A 22,076-nucleotide genomic window follows, 5' to 3' on the forward strand; every position below is an offset into this window, starting at 1 on the left:
GACTCCCGCATGCGCCCGACCGGGATCCACCCGGCACGCCCACCAGGGGGCGACGCTCTGCCCACCAGGGGGGGATGCTCTGCCCATCCTGGGCGTCGCCATGTTGCGACCCTCCTGGGTGTCGCCATATTGCGACCAGAGCCACTCTAGCGCCTGGGGCAGAGGCCACAGAGCCATCCCCAGCGCCCGGGCCATCTTTTGCTCCAATGGAGCCTTGGCTGCGGGAGGGGAAGAGAGAGACAGAGAGGAAGGCGCGGCGGAGGGGTGGAGAAGCAAATGGGCGCTTCTCCTATGTGCCCTGGCCGGGAATCGAACCCGGGTCCTCCGCACGCTAGGCCGACGCTCTACCGCTGAGCCAACCGGCCAGGGCCTTGATTTATTTTAAAAATGTGTAAGGCAACATTAAAGAAAAGGTAAATGTCTGTTCTTCTTGTTTCCATAAATTGGTTATCAAACAAACATGATTTTAAGTTAATAAAACTGGAACTGGAACTAATTTCATTTTTTGAAAAAGAAACTTACTTCTGGGGGTCAGCGAACATGAAAAATACTACTCAGAGGGTTAATTAGCAACTTCATAATGCTGTGAGGCAATTGCTGGAGCAACACTCGGGATTTTATTGTGGGGAGAAGAGAGAGACAGCATCTCTCAACTCTATGGCAGGAGAGAAATGAAGTCTAATGTTAGCATACAAATTCCTTTCTAGAGTGTCAAGGCTGTTAAACTATCATCTTATAAGGCTGTCTCTGATCCTTTTGTTTAGGACCAGGTGGTATCTACTGAGATTCCCATTAAAGCTGACCAGTATCTAGCTAAGAGAAAAACCCTTCAGGTGGGAGAAAGAAAGGAAAGGGAACACCAGGTGGCAAGCTACTCAAGAAGAAAACATGGCAGAAGAACAGGCATTCAAGAAAAGAACAGAATGGAGTACCTTAGCCGTAACATCTTAAATGGAAATACAATACAGGTAAGGCCTTAGAAGCCCTGAAAAACTAAAATGTGGGTTGTAGAATCCCCAAGTACATTATTTTCAGAGGAAGAAGCAGAAGCTGACACACAAGATAAGCAATAATCATTGCTTTTTGTGGATACTATGTGTTTCCACAAACACAAGAGGTTTGATAAACCTCTGGACTGTTCATTTCATTGTAATTTAATTCAACAGATTGTGTACCACAGCTTTATTTTATTTTATTTTATTTTATTTTTGTATTTTTCCGAAGCTGGAAACGGGGAGACAGACAGACTCCTGCATGCGCCCGCCTGGGATCCATCTGGCATGCCCACCAGGGGGTGATGCTCTGCCCATCTGGGGTGTCGCTCTGTTGTGACCAGAGCCATTCTAGCGCCTAAGGCAGAGGCCATGGAGCCATTCTCAGTGCCCAGGCCAACTTTTGCTCCAGTGGAGCCTCGGCTGCAGGAGGGGAAGAGAGAGACAGAGAGGAAGGAGAGGGGAGGGGTGGAGAAGCAGATGGGCACTTCTCCTGTGTGCCCTGTCTGGGAATCGAACCCGGGACTCCTGCACGCCAGGCTGACACTCTACCACTGAGCCAACCGGCCAGGGCCGTGTACCACAGGTTTAAAAATTTTTTTTATTTATTTACTGATTTTACCATTAGAGGAAGAGAGAGAGGCAAAGATGGAGGGAGGGAGAGAGAGCTAGAGAGAGGGACATCAACCAGTTCCTGTAGGTGCCCTGACTGGGAATCAAACTAGCAACCTCTGTGCTTCAGGACAATGCTCTAACCAACCAATCTATCTGGCAAGGCCTACTACCACAGTTTTAAAACACCAGTCCACTTCAACTGTAATCAAAATAAAGTATTTATTGAACATCTGCTATGTACTTGATACTGCCTTTTCTTCATAGGAAACTGGGTGAAAGTTACTAGTATGATTTAAAATTATGTATATATGAGATAATAAGTGTTATATGATTACATAATTACATTATTATGTTAAAATAATTTATAGTAATTACATGTATTTGTAATTTTATGTGGTTATTGATTTTATGAAATTTTTATAATTATGCAATATAATTACATGTAATTTTATTTGTTGTTTTTATTCTGAAGCAAGTAAACTACACTGAATGGAAATTCTCAGGGCTTAATATCTCCATAGATGATGATTTAAAAGATCAGCAAAAGGAACAGAAAATGACATCATCCCCTTCACCACCGATACAAAATGAAGCCCTATATCCCATAAATGGTATTGTCTTTTTTAAATCCAATTTTTCTATTTAATCATTGAGTTATTTTATCAAGAAAGTTATTTTTCTCCTTCATCTCTATTGCTAAATTTTACATGGAAAATTAGTACTGAAGACCCCTGTCTCAGTTTTATGTTACAGTGTGATAGGCCAGTTAAGGTGTAATTCTCAAAGAAGGTAATTTTTTGTATATTTAAAGCTAGCTGTAGCCAGTTGAATTATCAAGCAATTATAAGATGTTAATTCATTTCAGGGTCTTGTGTACCACATGGTTACAAAGAAATAGAAGGAGTATGACTGGCTCATTTGTGATGTTAATCTAAATTCCTTTTACATGAAGGTAAACCTTTTTTGTTGCAATGAGAAGTAGATATGATTTCAGGTTATACAAACCAACTCTCATACTGATGACAACTAAAAAGCTAAAGTTAATATTTTTTAAAATCTTTTTTTTTTTCAAAGTTTTGTTACGTCTTTTTATTTATTTATTTTTTTATTTTATTCATTTTAGAGAGGAGAGAGAGACAGGGGGGAGGAGCCGGAAGCATCAACTCCCATATGTGCCCTGACCAGGCAAGCCGAGGGTTTCGAACCGGCGACCTCAGCATTTCCGGGTCGACGCTTTATCCACTGTGCCACCACAGGCCAGGCTAAATCTTTTTTTTTTTTTTTTTTTTTTTTTAGTGAGAGAGACAGACAGGGACAGACAGGCAAAGGGAGAGAGATGAGAAGCATCAATTCTTTGTTGCGGTACCTTAGTTATTCATTGATTGCTTTCTCATCTGTGCCTTGATCAGAGGGCTACAGCAGAGCAAGTGACCCCTTGCTCAAGCCAGCAACCTTAGACTCAAGCCAGCAACCTTGGTCTTCAAGCCAGTGACCTTTGGGCTCAAGCCAGTGACCATGGAGTCATGTCTATATTCCCACGCTCAAGCCGGCCACCCCACGCTCAAGCTGATGAGCCTGCACTCAAGCCGGTGACCTTGGAGTTCTGAACATGGCTCCTCCGTGTCCCAGGCCGACGCTCAATCTACTGTGCCACTGCTTGGTCAGGCTAAAAAAATTTTAATGTTTCTTAAAAACATTAAAGAGCCAATAAGAGAGAAAAGACTTACTGAACCTAGATCTGAGAATGATTGGAACTCAGAGAGGGTGAGCTGGACTGCTTCTGCCCTGGGATACTGCTGGTCCGGGGGATATGGGGGAGTAATAGAACCATGCATTTGGTGGACTTTGGGGGTAGGGAAATAAGATGTAGTCTGATTCTGGTGTCTGTTCAGGGCAGAATGTCCTGCTCTGGTCTGGCACCTCAGAAAGCAGCCCCATTCTGAGCCTCTTCTGCTCTGAGAGGCAGAATTGTACTTTGAGCACTTGTAGGACCAGAGGGACAAGAGCTGATTCAATGCCTACCAGGACATCAGATAGGGGAGTTATCAAACACTACTTGTATAACAACTGTGTTTACTAGTTTCATGGAGATAAAACTGAAATTTAAATTTTCAGCAAGGAACTGGAGCTATAAAAATTGATGTTGTTTTTAAAAACATTTAAAAAAATTTTAAACATTTACTGATTTTAGAGAGAGAGGAAAGAAGAGGGAGAGGGAGAGAGAAGCATTGATTTGTTTTTCCACTTATTTATGCATTTATTGGCTGATTCTGGTATGTGCCCTGACTGGGTATCAGTTCTGCAACGTTTGCACATAGGGATGATGCTCTAACCAAATGAGCTACCCAGCCAGGGCACAACATTTTGTTTTTAAATAATTTCAAATTTACATAAGAGTTTCATGAATAGGAAAAAATATATACCATATAAACCCTTCACACAAATTCAGCAGGTTTTTACATTTTTCTACATTTGCTTTATCATTTTTTTCTGTAGCATTTAAGAATAAGTTGCAAACATTATGCCCACTTATTGCTATATATTTCAGTAAGAAAGAAGAAATTATATAATCAAAGTATAATTACCAGGTTTGTAAATTTAACATGAATATATTACACTGGGGAACAAAATTTTTGTTGCATCCACAAAAACACTTGTTCTTACCTAATTCGAGTGTGCTGATCTCAAATCTGACATTAGTTTTTCTCTGTAAGCTACAGTTTTTTTGCAATTCAAGATTTTAGGTTTTCATCTTATTGTAAAATTTTCAACATTTAGTTTAACATAATGAAGTAGAGTGCTTCTTGGGCACCATCTTTGTGAAAATATAATAATTTATATAATGCAGTAAATACACTGATACACTAAAAGATATGATTGCATCAGAATTTGTCTACAATTTCAAAATAGAACATATTAAAACACTTATTTTAATCATAAAATTTGCACAAAACTTATTTAAATTCTATTCAGGCAAAAATTTGCATTTATAGCTCTTGCGTTTGTGTACTTGTTGAGGACAATCTCATTTGGTACTCCAGCAGTAGTCTGTTCATCACTAACAGCTCCAAGATTTTCGGGAAACTTGTCAAGGTGACTGTTCAGGAAGTGAATCTTAATGCTCATGTTACATCCAATGTCACGGAAAGCCAACAGCATACTTTCAACCAGAAGTTCATTGTTTTCTGCTTTTTTGTTGTCAAGGAAGTTCTTTGTAACTGCCACAAAAGACTGCCATGCTGCTTTCTCCTCCCTAATCATCTTCATGGCAAATTCTTCGTCACGTATGAGGGTTCGAATTTGAGGTCCATCGAATATACTGCTTTTATCTTCTCAAAAGACAAGGCAGGAAAAGCAGAAATAATATGTTGAAAGCATTCACTTTCTCTATTCAAAGCCTGAACAAACTGCTTCATTAAGCCAAGTTTGATGTGAAGTGGGGGGAAAATGATCCTGTCTCGATTAACTACAGGTTCATTCACAATATTTTGCATCCCTACTTCCAGAGCTTCACGTTTTGGCAACTCCTTCTGTGTACAGTGTTTCTCTCGAGTTCAGCTGTCCTACAAACATAGAAAGCAAGGATATTTCGTGAAACCTCTCTGTTGTCCTAGCAGGAAATTTACCATTTTAAGATCCACACAAATGATCCAGTTATGCTCCTCATACTTCAGAAAGTCTAGGACAATTTTTATGTCATTATAATCTTCTCGCAGATGAGTTGAATAACCAATTGGAACCACTGAAAATAGGCAATATATGCATGTGTCACAAATGATGAAATATTGTGCCTTTGATGTTGAAGTGTGTAACAGCCACATATATAACAGAAGGTGTCAGGACTATTCTTACATTTATGCCTACTCGAAGAAGCCATGATTCAATCTTAAAATAAGAGGGTGTATTTATCAGATAATAATTTTTTACATTTAAAAACAACTACAATTATGTAAAAGTGATGTTTGTAAAACATTAATTGCCTTCTGGTTATGTTCAATCCAAGAGTCGTTGCCCTTTAACTCCAATTTAAAAACCAATGCATACCATTAACCGTAGCAAAAAGAAATTAAAATTGCATAAAAGCTAGAGCATGCACCAAAAAACGGATTTCAGATTTGGAATCAATGAGGCAGAAATATATAAAAACAGTTCTAAAACCTCATGCAACAGAAAATGAAAATAATTGTATCCCAGTGTTATTATTTAATGTCCAATCCATTTTCAGAATTGGCCAAATGTCCCAATAATGGTCATTGTAGTAGACTTCGCCCCTTATGTAATCTAGCATCATACATTGTATTTAGTCATGTCCCTTGAGTTTTCTTTAATTTGGACCAGTTCCTCATTTTTATTTTGTCTTTCATGATATTGACATATTTGAAGATTATAGGTGTAGTGTTTTATAAAGTTCTCCTTCTTAATTTGGATTTGTCTGGTGTTTCTTCATAATTAGATTCAGGTCATGAGTTTTTTTTACAAGAATGCCACAAAATTAATATTGGGTCTTCATTACATTGATTAGTTATTTTATCTCATTACTGGTGATGTTTCTCATGGGTAAGAAAGCATCTACCAGGATTTCCAATTACAGAGTTATTATTTCCCTTTGTAATTATTATATTAAGTAATCTATGAGAAGATGTTTTGAGACTATAAATATCTTGTTCCCCATCAAATTTTACCTAATACTTTTGGTATCCATTTATTAGTGGTTGTTTTTTCTGAATCAATCCCAAAATGTTTGCAAAATATGTAGCAAATATGAAAATTAATAAAAATGGCAGAACTGCTAAATACAAAATTTTTGAGAGAAGCATATGGCTTAAAAGCTGATTAAACACAACTGAAGTGAGAGTTGGTGAAAATATCCAGAATAAAACAAGGAGAGACAACAGGATGGGAAATACAGAGGAGAAGAAAAGAGACATAGAGGGCTAAATAAGAATGTCTAAGCAACACAATTAAATGTAGGAAAAAAGAAAGAAAGGAGAAATGCAGTATTTAGAGTGATAATGACTTAAATTCTCCAGAACTAATAAAAGATATTAAAATTTAATTAAATGACACAAGCAGGATAAGTAAAAATAAATCTAGACATATCAGAGTAAAAATATAGAAAATAAAATATTAAAAGTATCCATTTAAAAGAAAATAACAGCCATGGTGCATTGGTAAGATGGTAACTGACTTGTCAAGAGCTGCAACTATAGCTGGAAGCCAATGGCAAGATACTTTCAGTGTGTTTAAAGAAAATTAACTGCCAACCAAGAATTCTCTGCATGACAAAAATATCCTTCCATAATGGACATTTAAAGACAAATGGAGAGTTTGCTTCCAGGTTACATTTTAAAGAAAACTTGAAGGTTGTTCTCTGGGCTGAAGGAAAATTATCCCAGAAGAAAACACAAAGATGCAACAAGAAATGAAAAAGCAAAGAATATGGGTTAATTTAAATGCTATATCTATGTCCTAAACCCCAGAACCTGCAAGTGTGACCTTATTTTAAAAAGGAAACTTTGAAGATGTAAGTTAAAGTTTTGGGTTTTTTGTTTGTTTGTTTGTTTGTTTGTTTTTGTAACAGAGACAGAGAGAAGGACAGATAGGGACAAAGAGATAGGAAGAGGTGAGAAGCATCAATTCTTTGTTGTGGCTCCTTAGTTGTTCATTGATTGCTTTCTCATATATGCCTTGACCCGGGGGCTACAGCAGAGCCAGTGACCCCTTACTCAAGCCAGTGACCTTGGGCTTCAAGCCAGCAACCATGGTCACGTCTATGAGCCCATGCTCAAGCTGGTGACCTCGGGACTTCAAACCTGGGTCCTTTGCATCGCAGTTTTGATGCTCCATCCACTGCAGCACCACCTGATCAGGCAAGTTAAAGATCTTGAGATGGGCCCTGGCTGGTTGGCTCAGCGGTAGAGCGTCGGCCTGGCGTGCGGGGGACCCGGGTTCGATTCCCGGCCAGGGCACATAGGAGAAGCGCCCATTTGCTTCTCCACCCCCACCCCCTCCTTCCTCTCTGTCTCTCTCTCCCCTCCTGCAGCCGAGGCTCCATTGGAGCAAAGATGGCCCGGGCGCTGGGGATGGCTCCTTGGCCTCTGCCCCAGGCGCTAGAGTGGCTCTGGTCGCGGCAGAGCGACCCCCCGGAGGGGCAGAGCATCGCCCCCTGGTGGGCAGAGCGTCCACCCCTGGTGGGTGTGCCGGGTGGATCCCGGTCGGGCGCATGCGGGAGTCTGTCTGTCTCTCCCCGTTTCCAGCTTCAGAAAAATACAAAAAAAAAAAAAAAAAAAATCTTGAGATGAAGAGATCATCCTGGATTATCTGAGCGGATTCCAAATTTAATGAAAATATATTGAGGAGAGACACATGCAGAACAAAAGGAGGCACTGTTACCAGGAAGTCAAAGATTGGAGTAATGTGGCCACAAGCCAAGGAATTCTGGGCACCACCAGAAGCTAGAAAAGGCAAAGGAACAAAGGAAACCCAGGTTGTCCCCTAGAGCCTTTGGAGTGAGCATGAGACTTTCCAACACCTTGATTTTGAACTTCTGACCTCTGGACCTGTAAGACGATAAATTTGTTTACTTTCTTTTTTTCATCAATGCTTTCACCTTTATTTCTCTTAATATACTTGAGATATAGACATTTCATTCATACAAAGTTAAGTTATTGTTTCATGTAGTAAGCAAGAAGCACATCCAAGGCTAAAATAACATCTGACCCAGCAACTAACATCACTGACTGATAGGATGTTCACTATCACCTTGAAGATCCATTACTTTATTGTAGAATGAATGATTCACAGAAAAAAAAGACATAAAACATAAAATGAGGAGATCCAAACTACATTTAATTAAATGTAGGAGAAAAGAAAGAAGAGACAGAGGCAATATTTAAGGAAATAGATATAATTCATATCTACATTCAAAAAAAGAAGTCATGAGAAGAATATTTTTTTCTGGGATCATTTTTTTGTGTGTGTGTGACAGAGACAGAGAGTGTCAGAGAGAGAGACAGATAGACAGGAAGGGAGAGAGATGAGAAATGTCAATTCTTCCTTGTGGCACCTTAGTTGTACATTGATTGCTTTCTCATATGTGCCTTGATCGGGGGCTCCAGCAGACCGAGTGACCCCTTGCTCTAGCCAGCAACCTTGGCTTCAAGCTGGTGAGCTTTGCTCAAACCAGATGAGCTCGCACTCAAGCTGGAGACCTCGAGGTCTCGAACCTGGGTCCTCTGCATCCCGGTCCGACACTCTATCCACTGTGCCACTGCCTGGTCAGGCTTTTTTCTGGGATCTTGATTGTCACTCTCAATAGTCAGTTGTGGGTTTCTTTCTTTGATTTTGTTCAGCAGCTTCTGGATTGGAGCATCAAACTCATCTTTTTTTTTCCTGAAGTTGGAAACGGGGAAGCAGTCAGACAGACTCCCGCATGCGCCCGACCGGGATCCACCCGGCACGCCCACCAGGGGGCGATGCTCTGCCCATCTGGGGCTTGGCTCTGTTGCAACCAGAGCCACTCCAGCGCCTGAGGCAGAGGCCATGGAGCCATCCCCAGTGCCCGGGCCATCTTTGCTCCAATGGAGCCTTGGCTGTGGGAGGGGAAGAGAGAGACAGAGAGGAAGGAGAGGGGGAGGGGTGGAGAAGCAGATGGGCGCTTCTCCTGTGTGCCCTGGTCGGGAATTGAACCCGGGACTTCCGCACGCCAGGCTGACGCTCTACCACTGAGCCAACCAGCCAGGACCTTTTTTTTTTAAGCACGTGCATGAGAGAGAGAGAGAGAGAAAGAAGACAGACAGGGAGGGAGAGAGATGAAAAGCATCAATTCCTGGTTGCAGCACTTTTAGTTGTTTGTTGATTGCTTTTCATATGTGCCTTGACGGGTGGGGGAGGGCTCCAGCTGAGCCAGTGACCCTTTGCTTGAGCCAGTGACCTTGGGCTCAAGCCAGCAACCTTGGACTTGAAGCCAGTGACCTTTGGGCTCAAGCCAACAATGGTAAGATGTCAATGATCCCATTTTCAAGCTGGCGACCCTGTGTTTTATATTTTAGTAAGTAGTGTTTGGCCCCATTGACATTTGGCAGTCAATGATTGTTTCCAGCCTCTTGGCTCTGTTTTCATTGGAGAGGCTGAATAAGAAGTATTCCACCTGGGTCAGGTTGGTGTTCTTTGGTCTTTCTTCTTTCAACATCCCCAATGTCCCACCTGAGGCTGTCCTTGCCTTCCTGCTCCTCATTCTCTGAAACATAGAACATCATGGCAAGAAACTGCTGGACCCTGAGATGGATAAAGGTGTAGCAGCCCCCACAGCCTTTGCTCTTCTGGAGAATGTTCTTGTCTAGGAAAGAACAGATGTCAGACTCCTTTGACCCAGGTCTCCTGAGGTCTTCTTCATCAAACACAGATGTCTGTGTCCACATGCCCTCAGCAGCTAGGATACACAGAGCCTTCAATGGAGCTTGGCGGACCTGGACAGCTGCCAGGTGCCTGCATGAACTGGCTGCATAAGAAACAAACAGTCATGTGATGGTTTGGCAATCAGGGCAAGATCCTTCCTACTTCTCATGTGCAGCTTTAGACAGGTCCAGATGATGCAACAAAGATGCATTGCTCCTCATCAGGTTGAAAGCTCAGAGTGCTTGATCCTCATCTTTAAAGTATTGCAAAATATACACCTTCCTGTCCAGCTTTAAGAACCCCTCCATTTCTATGAAGAAGAGCTATTCAATGAAAAATTGGAGATCTCTGAGCCTTGGGTCACATGGAGATAAATAAAATGGCCTTGGATAATAGTTGTCAAGTTCCCTCTGGAGTGGTGGCAGTAAACTACTCACAGACAGGTGCCAAGTCGGTGACATTTCATAGCAAACCCACTCCCATGTGGTAGCAGGGAAGCTGTCCATGGGGAGATGCTATGTGCTACCTGCCGCTAGGAATTGCTGGAATTGGATGTTGCAGAAGCCATGTGCTACTAGAATTGTATTCTGCAGGAAATTATGTGTGCTGTTGGAGCCAGGCCCTAAGTTGCGGGGGCCTGTTGCAGGAGTCTGGTCTGCAGAGTCCCCATCTGCTACAGGAGCCTGCCCAAATGAGCACACTGGGACTGGGAAAAGAAACGTTTTTCTTCTCCAGTGATCCTCCAATGCCCTCTACTGACAAAACTTAACATAGTGCCAGCTGGAAAAGAAGAAATATGTACAAGTCCACTGCTATTATTGCAGAGCAAACAATGAGGTTTTATTTTGATCTGAGAAGCAGCAAGTTAATAACTGGTGTGCTGATCAAGATTAAAAAAAAAGCAAAGACACAAGTTAGCAAAGCCAGGAGTGAATGCAGAGCCATTAAAAATTCTATATTTAAAAGAATTACAAAATTATGAACAACTTTTTGTAATTTAGATGCAGAAGAAAAATTCTTAGAGATATACAATTTTCAAAAACTGACTAAAGAAGAAATAGAAGATCAATACTGACCTATAAAAATAAAGACAATGAGTTAGTAATTTAAAAATCTTCCCATGTTGGCCCTGGCCAGTTGGCTCAGTGGTAGAGCATTGGCCTGGCGTGCAGGAGTCCCGGGTTCGATTTCTAGACAGGCACACAGGAGAAGCGTCCATCTGCTTCTCCACCCCTCCCCCTCTCCTTCCTCTCTGTCTCTCTCTTCCCCTCCCGCAGCCAAGGCTCCATTAGAGCAAAGTTGGCCTGGACGCTGAGAGTGGCTCTTGGCCTCTGCCTCAGGCGCTAGAGAATGGCTCTGGTCACAACAGAGCAACGGCCCAAGATGGGCAGAGCATTGCCCCCTGGTGGGCATGCCGGGTGGATCCCGGTCGGGTGCATGTGGGAGGCTGTCTGACTACCTCCCCGTTTCCAACTTCAGGAATATACAAAAAAAAAAAAAAAAAAAAAAAAAAAAAAAAAAAAAAGGAAAGAAAGAAAAGAAAAGAAAAGAAAAAATCTTCCCATGTTGCCCTGGCCTTTTTATCTTGGTTAGTCAGTTGGAGTGTCGTCCTGAAATGCCAGTTTGCTGGTTTGATCCCCAATCAGAAAGCAACCAGTGAACGCACAACTAAGTAGAACAACAGATGACTGCTTCTCTCTCTAAACTCAATAAGTTAAAAAACTAAAAACTTCACCTGTCAAAAAGTCCAGGCCCAAATGGCTTCATTGATGAATTATATCAATATATAAAAAAAAACAAAAAAAACCCCCACTGATTCCTCATAGTCTCTTTCAGAAAATAGTTGAGCAAGAGAAACATCCTAATTCATTCAATTATAAAGCTAGTATTACCTTGAAACCAAAGCAAGCCAAAGACATTTAAAAAATCAACTATAAAAAAAAAACAAAAAAAACAAACAACTATAGTCCAATATCCATCATGAACAAGGTTTGATATTGTAAATAAAATATTAAACCAATCCAGCAAAATATAAAAATATTAAAAGGATTGCACACTATGATCTAGTGGGGTTTATTCCAGGAATGCAAGGTTAGTTTAACATCAGAAAATTTATATAATACACTATATTAAATAAAAGCTTAATGATTTCTCAATAGATGGAGAAGAAAACCTTTTACAAAACCTGACTCTCTTTCCTTTTTAAAAAACGATTTTATTAATATTTACTGATTTTTACAGAGCAGCGGGGTAGGGGGATGGAACAAGAAGTATAATAGCTCCACTTTAGTTGTTGATTGCTTGCTTGTTGTATGTGCCTTGACTGGGCAAGCCCAGGGTTTCAAACCAGTGACCACAGCATTCCAGACTGATGTTCTATCCACTGCACCACCACAAGTCAGGCAAAATGGAACTTTATTTATTTATTTATTTATTTATTTTTTCCTATTGATTTGAGAGAGAGGGAAACCCAACTCCCATTCTTGAGAAGAGTTCTCGGCAAAGTAGGACTAGAAGATAATTCCTTCAAACTAATAAAGGACAGTAAAACCTATAGCTAACTTTCTTAGTGGTAAAAGACGAATGCTTTTTCCCTTAAGACTGAGAACAAAGAAAGGATGTCTGCTTTCACCACTCCTGTTGAACATCGTACTGAAGGTTTTAATCTTTTCATTAAGTTATACAGATTGGAAATGAAAAAGTGCTGTATTTATTTGCAATTGACATTATCCTGTATTTAAAAATTATAAGAAATCTACCAAAATTAAGAAAAGAAATAAACACCCTAGAGCCAAAAACAAATGAATATGTTGCAGGATATAAGTCAATATTTCAAAATAAATTGTATTTTGATAACTGAAAACTATAAAAGCTCCTGAGAGAAATAAAGACTCAATGTACCATGTTTATTGATTGGGCCACTCATAATTATTAAATGGCAGTTCTCCCCAAATTTATATAGAAATACAGTACAGAGAACCTGGAATAGCCAAAAGAAAAACAAAGTTTGACTAAAAGAAGAACAAAGTTGAAGTTTTGTATTAACTGATTTAAAAACTTACTATAAAGCTACCACAATTCAGACAGGGTGGTATTAACATAAATGTAGACATATAGATCAATGGACTAAAATTACAAATCTGGAAATAAACTCATATTTATGGTCAAATGATTGTCCATAAAGATTCCAAGGCAGGTCAAATCTAATCTTTCCAATAAATGGTGCTGGAATAATCAGATATCCACATACAGAAAGAAGGAAAAAAAAAACAACTTAGACCGTTACCCCACATAATACACTAATTTTGTGTAAATCTGTTAATTTTACATACATGGATTGTAAACCTAAATAGTAGATAAACCAAAACTATAACATTTCTATAAGGATAAAATATTTGACCATAGGATAAAATATTTGACTTTAGACAAAGATGTCTTAGATTTGACACTAGAAGAAGAACCCATAAAATAAAAAATTTATAGTCTGACCAGGCAGTGAAGCAGTTGATAGAGCATTGAACTGGGATGCTGAGGACCCAGGTTCGAAACCCCAAGGTTGCTGGCTTGAGCGTGGGCTCATCTGGCTTGAGTGCGGGATTGCTGGCTTGAGTGTGGGATCAGAAACATGACCCCATGGTCACCTGCTTGAGCCCAAAGGTCACTGGCTTGAAGCCCAAGGTCGCTGGCTTGAGCCAAGATTGCAGGTTTGATCCCCACGAAGGTCACATACAGGAATCAACCAACGAATGTGTAAATAAGTGAAACAATAAATAGATGTTTCTTTTTTCTCTCTCTCTCTCTCTCACTTCTTCTCTCTCTAAAATCATGGAATAAATAATTATTTTTTTAAAGCTAAACATATAGTTTTCTGGTGGGAAGGTATTTTTTGAAAATAACCTTTACTAACTTGGACTATTTGGGAGAATAAAGAAGACCACACTTTACAGTGGGCTGCATCACTAAACATTTAGTTCACTGCTACTTCGTGGCCTACATTACATAGAAAATAGAAAAAGAAAGAAAAATTTAAAAATACAATTTACAACGTAGCAATTCTACTATTAGGTATCTATGCAAGAGAAATAAAAACATTTTTCTACCCAAAGATTTGTACACACATACTCGTAACAGCACTATTCATCATTTAGAATAAGGAAAGTTTTAATAAGAAACGAAATGCACTAATCATAAAGAAAAACACTGATAAACTTGACTACCTTAAAAGTAAGAATTTCTGACCTGACTAGGTGATGATGCTAAGGATAGAACATTGGCCTGGGATGCTGAGGTCCCGGGTTCGAAACTCAGAGGTCTCTGGCTTGAACGCCAGCTTGAGTGCGGGATCACCAGATAGACATGACCCCCAGGTCACTGGCTTGAGCCCAAGGTAGCTGGCTGGAGCAAGGAGTTACTGGCTGGCTGGAAGCCCCTGGTCAAGGCACATAGAGAAAGCAATCAATGAACAACTAAGGTGCCACAACTGTGAGTGGATGCCTCACCTCTCTCCCTTCCTGTCAGTCTATCTGTCTCTCAAAAAAAAAAAAAAAAGCCTGACCTGTGGTGGCGCAGTGGATAAAGCGTCGACCTGGAAATGCTGAGGTCGCCGGTTCGAAACCCTGGGCTTGCCTGGTCAAGGCACGTATGGAAGTTGATGCTTCCTGCTCCTCCCCCTCTTCTCTCTGTCTCTCTCTCTCTCCCTCTCTTTCTAAAAAAATGAATAAATAAAATTAAAAAAATAAAGTTTAAAAAATAAAACAACAGATACTTATAAAAAAAAAAAAAAAAAGAAAGAAAGAAAAAGAAAAAGAAAAAAGGCCTGTGTTGGATAAAGCATTGACCTGGTCGCCAGTTCAAAATCTTGGGCTTCTCTGGTCACATATGGGAGTTGATGCTTCCTGCTCCTTCCCCATTCTTTCTCTCTATAAAAATGAATAAATAAAATCTAAAAAAAAAAAGTCAATAACAAAAAGACAACCTAATAAGAAAATGAGCAAAAGATTTGAAAGGCGCTCTACAAAGAAGGTGCTCTACGAAGAAGAAATTCAAATGTCCAATAAAATGTGTCAAGGTCACATTGTAAAGGGAGCATGGGAAATGGCAGATAGAGTTTGAGGCTGTCTTTGGAAAACCCAATCTTCCGCACACCCTGATTACTCTGCTTTTTCTTGGCTTGGACATTTTCTCCAGCTCTTACAAATAATGAACTAACTTCCTTCCTTCCTTTCTTCTTTTCTTCCTTCCTTCTTTCCCTTCTTCCTTCTTTTCCATTTTTTTTTAAAAGAGAAACCTGTGTGTTTGACAAGCTTTCAAATAAGTGAATCTTTGAAAAAGGGTTTCTTAACAATGCAGTCAAAATGTAATTCTCAGAACTAATGACCAGATTAAGGATGTAGGTACTGAGTCTCTTCTTGTCTAGACAGGTACTCTGAAACAGTTCTGTAACTCCAGCCTCTTCTTCAGCAGATAAAGAATCCTTGGAACAAGCTTCTGAAGTTAGTGAAGCACAAACTACAGACAGTGATGACATAGTAACACCCATGTTTCAGAAACGTCCTAAAGCAGTAAGTACACTGGGATGATTATTGAGTGTGTGACAAGATTGCAAATAATAACAATGTGCTAAATGACCATGTATACAGAAGTTCAAAATCTAGTTTGAATGAACTTAGTGGGAAATTCAAGTTATTTAGTTAATAACTCAATATACATTGAGAGTGAATAGAACTTTTTTGATGCAATCGGATGAAAAGATTGTTTTCTTGATGTGGTGTAAATGAAGACTTGCTTCAGCACTTGATCTCCTATTTGGACCTCTTACCTGCCTCTTTGTTGTGTACTGTGATCCATCCCCAGCCTGTGAGATGTCCCTTTCTTTAACTCCACTTAAGGTGAGCAGATTTACTTAGGGAGGTGGAGGCTGGAGGAAAGGAAAGGAAAGGATTCTTTCTGGGAGAGCTCAGAGAGATCATTCAGTTGTTTGAATTTTTTATCTTTAGAACCTGCCATTACAAGTATTTATTAAACATTTCAGTCTCAAATCTCTTTTGGAACTGGTTGAGGATATGTGCGCGTGTGTGCACACACACACACACACAAATATATGAATAAATATCCACAGGTATATTCAACAACCGTTGTATTAGAATCTTGTGGGGTTTGGTCCTGGCTGGTTGGCTTACTGGTAGAGCGTCAGCCCGATGTGTGGATGTCCTGAGTTTGGTTCCTAGTCAGGACACACAGGAGAAGCAACCATCTGCTTCTCCCTCCACCCCATCTCTTTTTCTCTTTTCCCCTCCCTGCAGCCATGGCTCAAATGGTTCGAGCAAAGTTGGCCCTGGGTGCTGAGGATGGCTCCATGGCTTTGCCTCAGGCACTAAAATAGCTCAGTTGCCAAGCAACGGAGCAGTGGCCTAGACCAGCAGAGCATCACCTGGTAGGGGGCTTGCTGGGTGGATCCTGGTTGGAGAGCATGTGGGAGTCTGTCTTTGCGTCCTCACCTCTCAATTAACAACAACAAAAGAATCTTATGGGGTTATAAATGAGGAAGAAAACAATCACTCTCTTGAACCCCTAGAATGCTTCCTGGCATGTTTGTAGGTGCTCAGTAAGTATTTATTGAATGAGTGACTGAACGAAAGATTCAAATCTGATTGAGAATTATGAACTTCATTAGAAACAATGAATTTCAGTGACCTTTTTACACACATATAGAGATACACATATACTGAGTCTTAAAAGTTTGAAGGCCAGTTGTCTGGTGGTTATTCATTATTAACTATAGGGAAAATATTCATCCCCATTAATCGTGGAAGGTTCTTTTGGTAAGATAGGGATTATAGAACCACTCATTTGTAAAATATGTATTCCTCAGACACACTTGAGAAGTTCTGCTAATCTCTTATTGAGACTATAGCATAAGGTTCACAGCTTAAAAATAATTGTAACAGCCCGGGCTGGATAGCTCAGTTGGTTTAGACAAGAGCAACGTTCCGAAGCAGAGGTTGCTGGTTCGATTCCTGGTCAGGGCACATGCAGGAACAGACTGATGTTCATGTCTCTCTCTTGCTCTCTCCTTTCTTCTCATTAAAATCAATTAAAAATAAATAAAATAAACATTAAATAATAATAATAATTGTAATACTTGCCAACTGGGAGAAATTTGACCCTGATTCCCTCAAGAAAGAAAAGGCTATTATTCTTCTGCAACATGGCCTGGCCCCAATATAAATTGGCTGACAGAGAGAAACTGAAAAATAGATTTGGAGTTGTTAATGAATGACTTATATTTTATTAAAAGTAAAACTCTGCCCCTCTTCAGGAAGCAGCTACAGAAGAGACTCTACGCCCTGTCCTGTAAAGAAGTCAGAGCCAAGAATCCTTGAGGGGGAAATGACATGGTAGGCAGTTAGACAGACACGAGCAGAGTAGGAACAATAAACTAGATAGGGAAGGTCACAAGGGCGGCAGGCCCCAGGTGCCTAGCAACAGACATATATAGGGTGGGATTTCGCTCCCGGGAAGACTATTCTCTCCCTGGCATATTGCTGGCCATGTTGTTCAGACCCCCTGACCTTTCCTACTCTGGCACATTGCTAGTCCTGTGGTAGACTCCATTTGAGGAGAAACAAGGGGGCTGGTGAATAGCCTCATAGAACTCCCTTACATGACCACTCTCTTAAGCATTAAGCCCTAGAGATAACATCTAGTCCTCAGTTGTGTTTCAGCCCCAGGGCCAGAAAAGTAGCAAGACCGGGTGGATCAACACCATGGCTGACACCAGGACCAGCTGCAATGACTAATGATTTTCTGCCCTGGTGCTGATTAATCAGTAAAGAACACCACCTTAAAGGAACACACTTGGAAGAAAAATAATTGTAACAGTGGCATGAGAGAACTCTCTGGGGTGATGGAAATGTTCTGTATCTTGAATAGGATGTTGATTACAGAGTTGTATGCATTTGTCAAACTGTACACTTCAGGTTTTGAATTTTACTACATGTAAATTATACCTACCTAAACATCTAAAAGTCCTGGCCAGGTAGCTTAATCTGTTAGAGCACTGTCCGAAAACGCCAAAGTTGCAGGTTCAATCCCCAGTCAGTGCACATACAAGAAGCAACCAGTGAAAGTATAAATAAGTGGAACAACCAAATCAATATTTCTATCTCCCTCTTCCTTCCTCTCTCTCTCTTTCTCTCTTTCTCAAATCAATAAAAGAAAAAGTTAAATGCAGATCCCCAGGAACCATCTTAGACCATCTGATATAAGATTCACTATTACACTTTTTCTTTTTTTCTTTTTTTTAGTGAGAGAGACAGAGAGAGAGAGAGAGACAGAGAAAGGGACAGACAGGCAGGAAGAGAGATGAGAGGCATCAATTCTTTGTTGCGGCTCCTTAGTTGTTCATTGGTTGCTTTCTCATATGTGCCTTGACTGGGGGCTACAGCAGAGCCAGTGGCTCCTTGCCCAAACCAATGACCTTGGGCTCAAGCCAGCGACTATGGGGTCATGTCTATGATCCCACATTCAAGTCAGTGACCCCACATTCAAGCTGGTGAGGCTCCACTCAAACCAGAGAACTCAGGGTTTTGAACCTGGGTCTTCTGCATCCCAGGCTGATGCTCCATCCTCTGTGCCACTGCCTGGTCAGGCGCTACTACACTTTTTTTTTTTTTTAAAGGAATTTTTTTTTTTAATTTTATTTATTCATTAGAGAGAGAGAGAGAGAAGGGGGGAGGAGCAGGAAGCATCAACTCCCATATGTGCCTTGACCAGGCAAGCCCAGGGTTTTGAACCGGCGACCTCAGCGTTCCCAGGTTGACGCTTTATCCACTACGCCACCACAGGTCAGGCTACACTTTTTTTTTTAATGACAGTCAATATAAGAAATAAATTTCAACATTGTGCCCACTCATATGTAAAGTAAAGTTTCAAGAAACAAGGCTTTTCTTTACCATTTGCCATGCTCTCATATATATTCTATCTTACTTTTTCATTTTAAAAAATGCTAGTGAAACCCACTAAGCTGACCTATAAATGTCAAAATCCACATTTTGGAAAACACTGTATAGAATCAATGGTTTTCATGATGGGTGTTGAGAAGAGTTGTATTGGGGCCATTGTGAGGGAAACACCAAGAATCTTTATTTTTAAGAGGCAACCAGATAGTTTTGCTGCAAATTTCTTGAGAAATATTATATCCTGAGCTTCCTAGAAGGCACAGAAGCTTCACCGGCTTCTGAAGAAAAGAAAACAGGGGCAGATCTTTGGAAAAGTGAAGGCATTAGTCTGGCAACCTAGAGGGAGGAAGCAGCCAGGGTGCACTCACAGATGAAAGGGAGAACTGTGGCTGGCAGCAGCCGTCCTGGGCTGGTTTCTATGAGTCCCGTGACACTACCTTGCAGCAACCCTGTGGAAGGAGGGGCTTACGTTGGCCTCAGTCTACTCCTTGACCATAGAGAGATGTCAGCCCTCCTCCTGGTATCCTAGTGTGAAAGTAGACACAGGAATGACTAAAAGAGAGGGTGGTGGTGGTGGCCATGACTCTGAAGTGGAGCTCAAAGTGTTGGAGTTGCTGTGGGAGGGCCGCGTGGTCTGGTCTGAGGTCCTCTCTGTGGCCTGCATGTAGGTGGGTATAGGAAGCACTGGGCAGCTCTTTGCTGTAGTGTTAAAACAGCTATGTAATCTCCAACATCAGTCAGCAGGTCTTTTAGGAGCTAATCTTAGGAAAATGCTGGATTAGTTTTCATCAAGCAAGTTGAAGAAAAGCTATGTTCTCAGGAAGTTTCTTGATTCTTTCTATATGTAGAGATGGCTGAGGAAGGCTGGTCTGAAGACATGATTCCCTGGACCAGGAGATAGAACGACTGGATTCACCTTATAAATTTTCCACACATTAACTGGGACAATTCAGTCAAATTGTCTCTTGGTGCCAGTGTTACCTATAAATTGTTTGTTTGTTTGTTTTTGTATTTTTCTGAAGCTGGAAACAGGGAGGCAGTCAGACAGACTCCCGCATGTGCCAGACCGGGATCCACCCGGCATGCCCACCAGGGGGCGATGCTCTGCCCATCTGGGGCATTGCTCTGTTGCAACCAGAGCCATTCTAGCGCCTGAGGCAGAGGCAACAGAGCCATCCTCAGCACTGACCAACTTTGCTCCAGTGGAGCCTTGGCTGCGGGAGGGGAAGAGAGAGATAGAGAGAAAGGAGAGGGAGAGGGGTGGAGAAGCAGGTGGGCGCTTCTCCTGTGTGCCCTGGCCGGGAATCGAACCCGGGACTCCTGCACGCCAGGCCGACACTCTACCACTGAGCAAACCGACCAGGGCCTATAAATTGGTTCTCAAAGAGTAATATATACGTATTAGATGGAGTATCCCTGTGATTGCTAGAGTGTGATGTGTTAATTAAATGGAGTATCTTGGAGTATCACTGACCTATAGCAAATGAATGTCTTTTCTTGTCAGGATTCGGAGAAAATGTGCATTGAAATTCTCAGCTTGTTCTTCTACTCAGAAGCTGAAGTGATGTCTGATGAGAATGTAAAACAGGTGTACGTGGAATACAAGTTCTATGATCTACCCCTGTCAGAGACGGAGACCCCGATATCCCTGAGGAAACCGAGGGCAGGAGAGGAGATCTACTTCCACTTTAGCAAGGGTGAGGCATCCCCTGTGATCAGCAGGGAGAGGAGGCTGACAGACATTTAGATCAAGGGTCAGAACTATTCTGGACTTTGGATGGGGTGGATGGATCCAACCCTTTTTCCTTTTATTTATCAAAATAGTATATGCATGTGGTTTAAAAATATCAAATAGGCTTTAAAAGGTAAAATGAAAAGTAAACAGTACTTACCCCTCTCTAAAATCATTCCCTTGTCCTCTGGTCACCCCTCAGTCCACCATACCACTTTCACTTTTTCTGTTATTTTTTGTTATTTAACTCCATATTTTTGAGTAATACTTCTATTGCAATTTCCTGATTCACCAACTTTAAAGATTGTCTGTTATTTCCATCTTTTTTTTTCTTTTGTGACAGAGACAGAAAGAGAGACAGATAGGGACAGACAGACAGGAAGAGAGAGAGATGAGAAGCATCAATTCTTCATTGCAGCTCCTTTGTCTCCTTAGTTGTTCATTGATTGCTTTCTCATATGCGCCTTGACCAGAGGGCTACAGCAGAGCAAGTGACCCCTTGCTCAAGCCAGCGACCCTGTGCACAAGCTGGTGAGCCTGTGATCAAGCCGGATGAACCCACGCTCAAGCTGGCGAGCTCAGGGTTTCGAACCTGGATCCTCTGCGTCCCAGTCCAACGCTCTATACACTGCACCACCTCTTGGTCAGGCCCAACTTCCATCTTGAAACGTAAAATTTCGCATCACGCTCATGTTTCTTCTTCCCATATATTTGAATCATAATTTTCATTTAATCTTATCTTAATTGTATCTATAATTATTGATATGTAATTATTAATTCTTGCAGAGCCAATGAGTATGCCACAATTATATTTCCTTCCTTGTTTATTTACTTATTTTTGCTTGCCTCAATTTTTCACTTGCTTTAGTATACCTGATTCTGTTTTTTACCTCCTCCGTTGGCCTTTCCAAATTTTCCAACAACCAAACCTGTCAAATAACTTATCTATTTTTTTCCTGAAGACTTCTCTTTGTCCTTTTGCTCCTGTCCAGCCTACAGTTCAGCTATTACTATAGCTACCAGTTAGAAAATTTAATTCTCTCTTATGCTAGATTTCCTGTCTCCTGTGTTCTGTGTCATCCTCTGCCTGATTCACTTTCTGATTTTAATGGATCTTGTTTTCCAGTCACTTGTAATGAAAGGGTACATTAGAAGTAAATATTTTGAGATAGCCATGATTGAAATCTCTTTATTTTACCTATATCTTCAATTGATATTTAGACCCAAATTAGACATCTATGCTGAAAACATTTTTATTCAGTATTTCAAAGTAATTGGCCCATGGTTTTCTAGATCCATGCCAGGAGTGTAATCTTTATATGAAAACCATCCCCTTCCTCCCCAGAAGATTTTAAGGTTTTCTCTTTATTGCTAGTGCTC

The 22,076-nt window shown here is 40.9% G+C and overlaps 1 protein-coding gene and 1 non-coding gene across 8 annotated transcripts in view; both read left to right on the top strand.

Moving 5' to 3' along the window:
* RPGRIP1 (RPGR interacting protein 1) overlaps positions 1-22,076 on the top strand; it is a 79,811-nt gene that overhangs the window by 47,530 nt on the left and 10,205 nt on the right. For 6 of the 7 annotated variants that reach the window (XM_066277388.1, XM_066277393.1, XM_066277391.1 and 3 more), the window contains 4 exons: positions 765-968; positions 2,080-2,218; positions 15,465-15,565; positions 20,469-20,661. In XM_066277388.1, the coding sequence (XP_066133485.1) occupies positions 765-968; positions 2,080-2,218; positions 15,465-15,565; positions 20,469-20,661 (637 nt within the window). The remainder of the gene's footprint in view (positions 1-764; positions 969-2,079; positions 2,219-15,464; positions 15,566-20,468; positions 20,662-22,076) is intronic. The other variant, XM_066277389.1, reaches the window with a different exon arrangement.
* On the top strand, positions 13,854-14,001 carry LOC136337118 (small nucleolar RNA SNORA4). The gene has a single exon (XR_010731819.1). It is a non-coding gene; the product is annotated as a small nucleolar RNA SNORA4 (small nucleolar RNA).

This window comes from Saccopteryx bilineata, chromosome 4 (assembly GCF_036850765.1).
Source record: "Saccopteryx bilineata isolate mSacBil1 chromosome 4, mSacBil1_pri_phased_curated, whole genome shotgun sequence".
In the NCBI taxonomy this organism is placed as follows: domain Eukaryota; kingdom Metazoa; phylum Chordata; class Mammalia; order Chiroptera; family Emballonuridae; genus Saccopteryx; species Saccopteryx bilineata.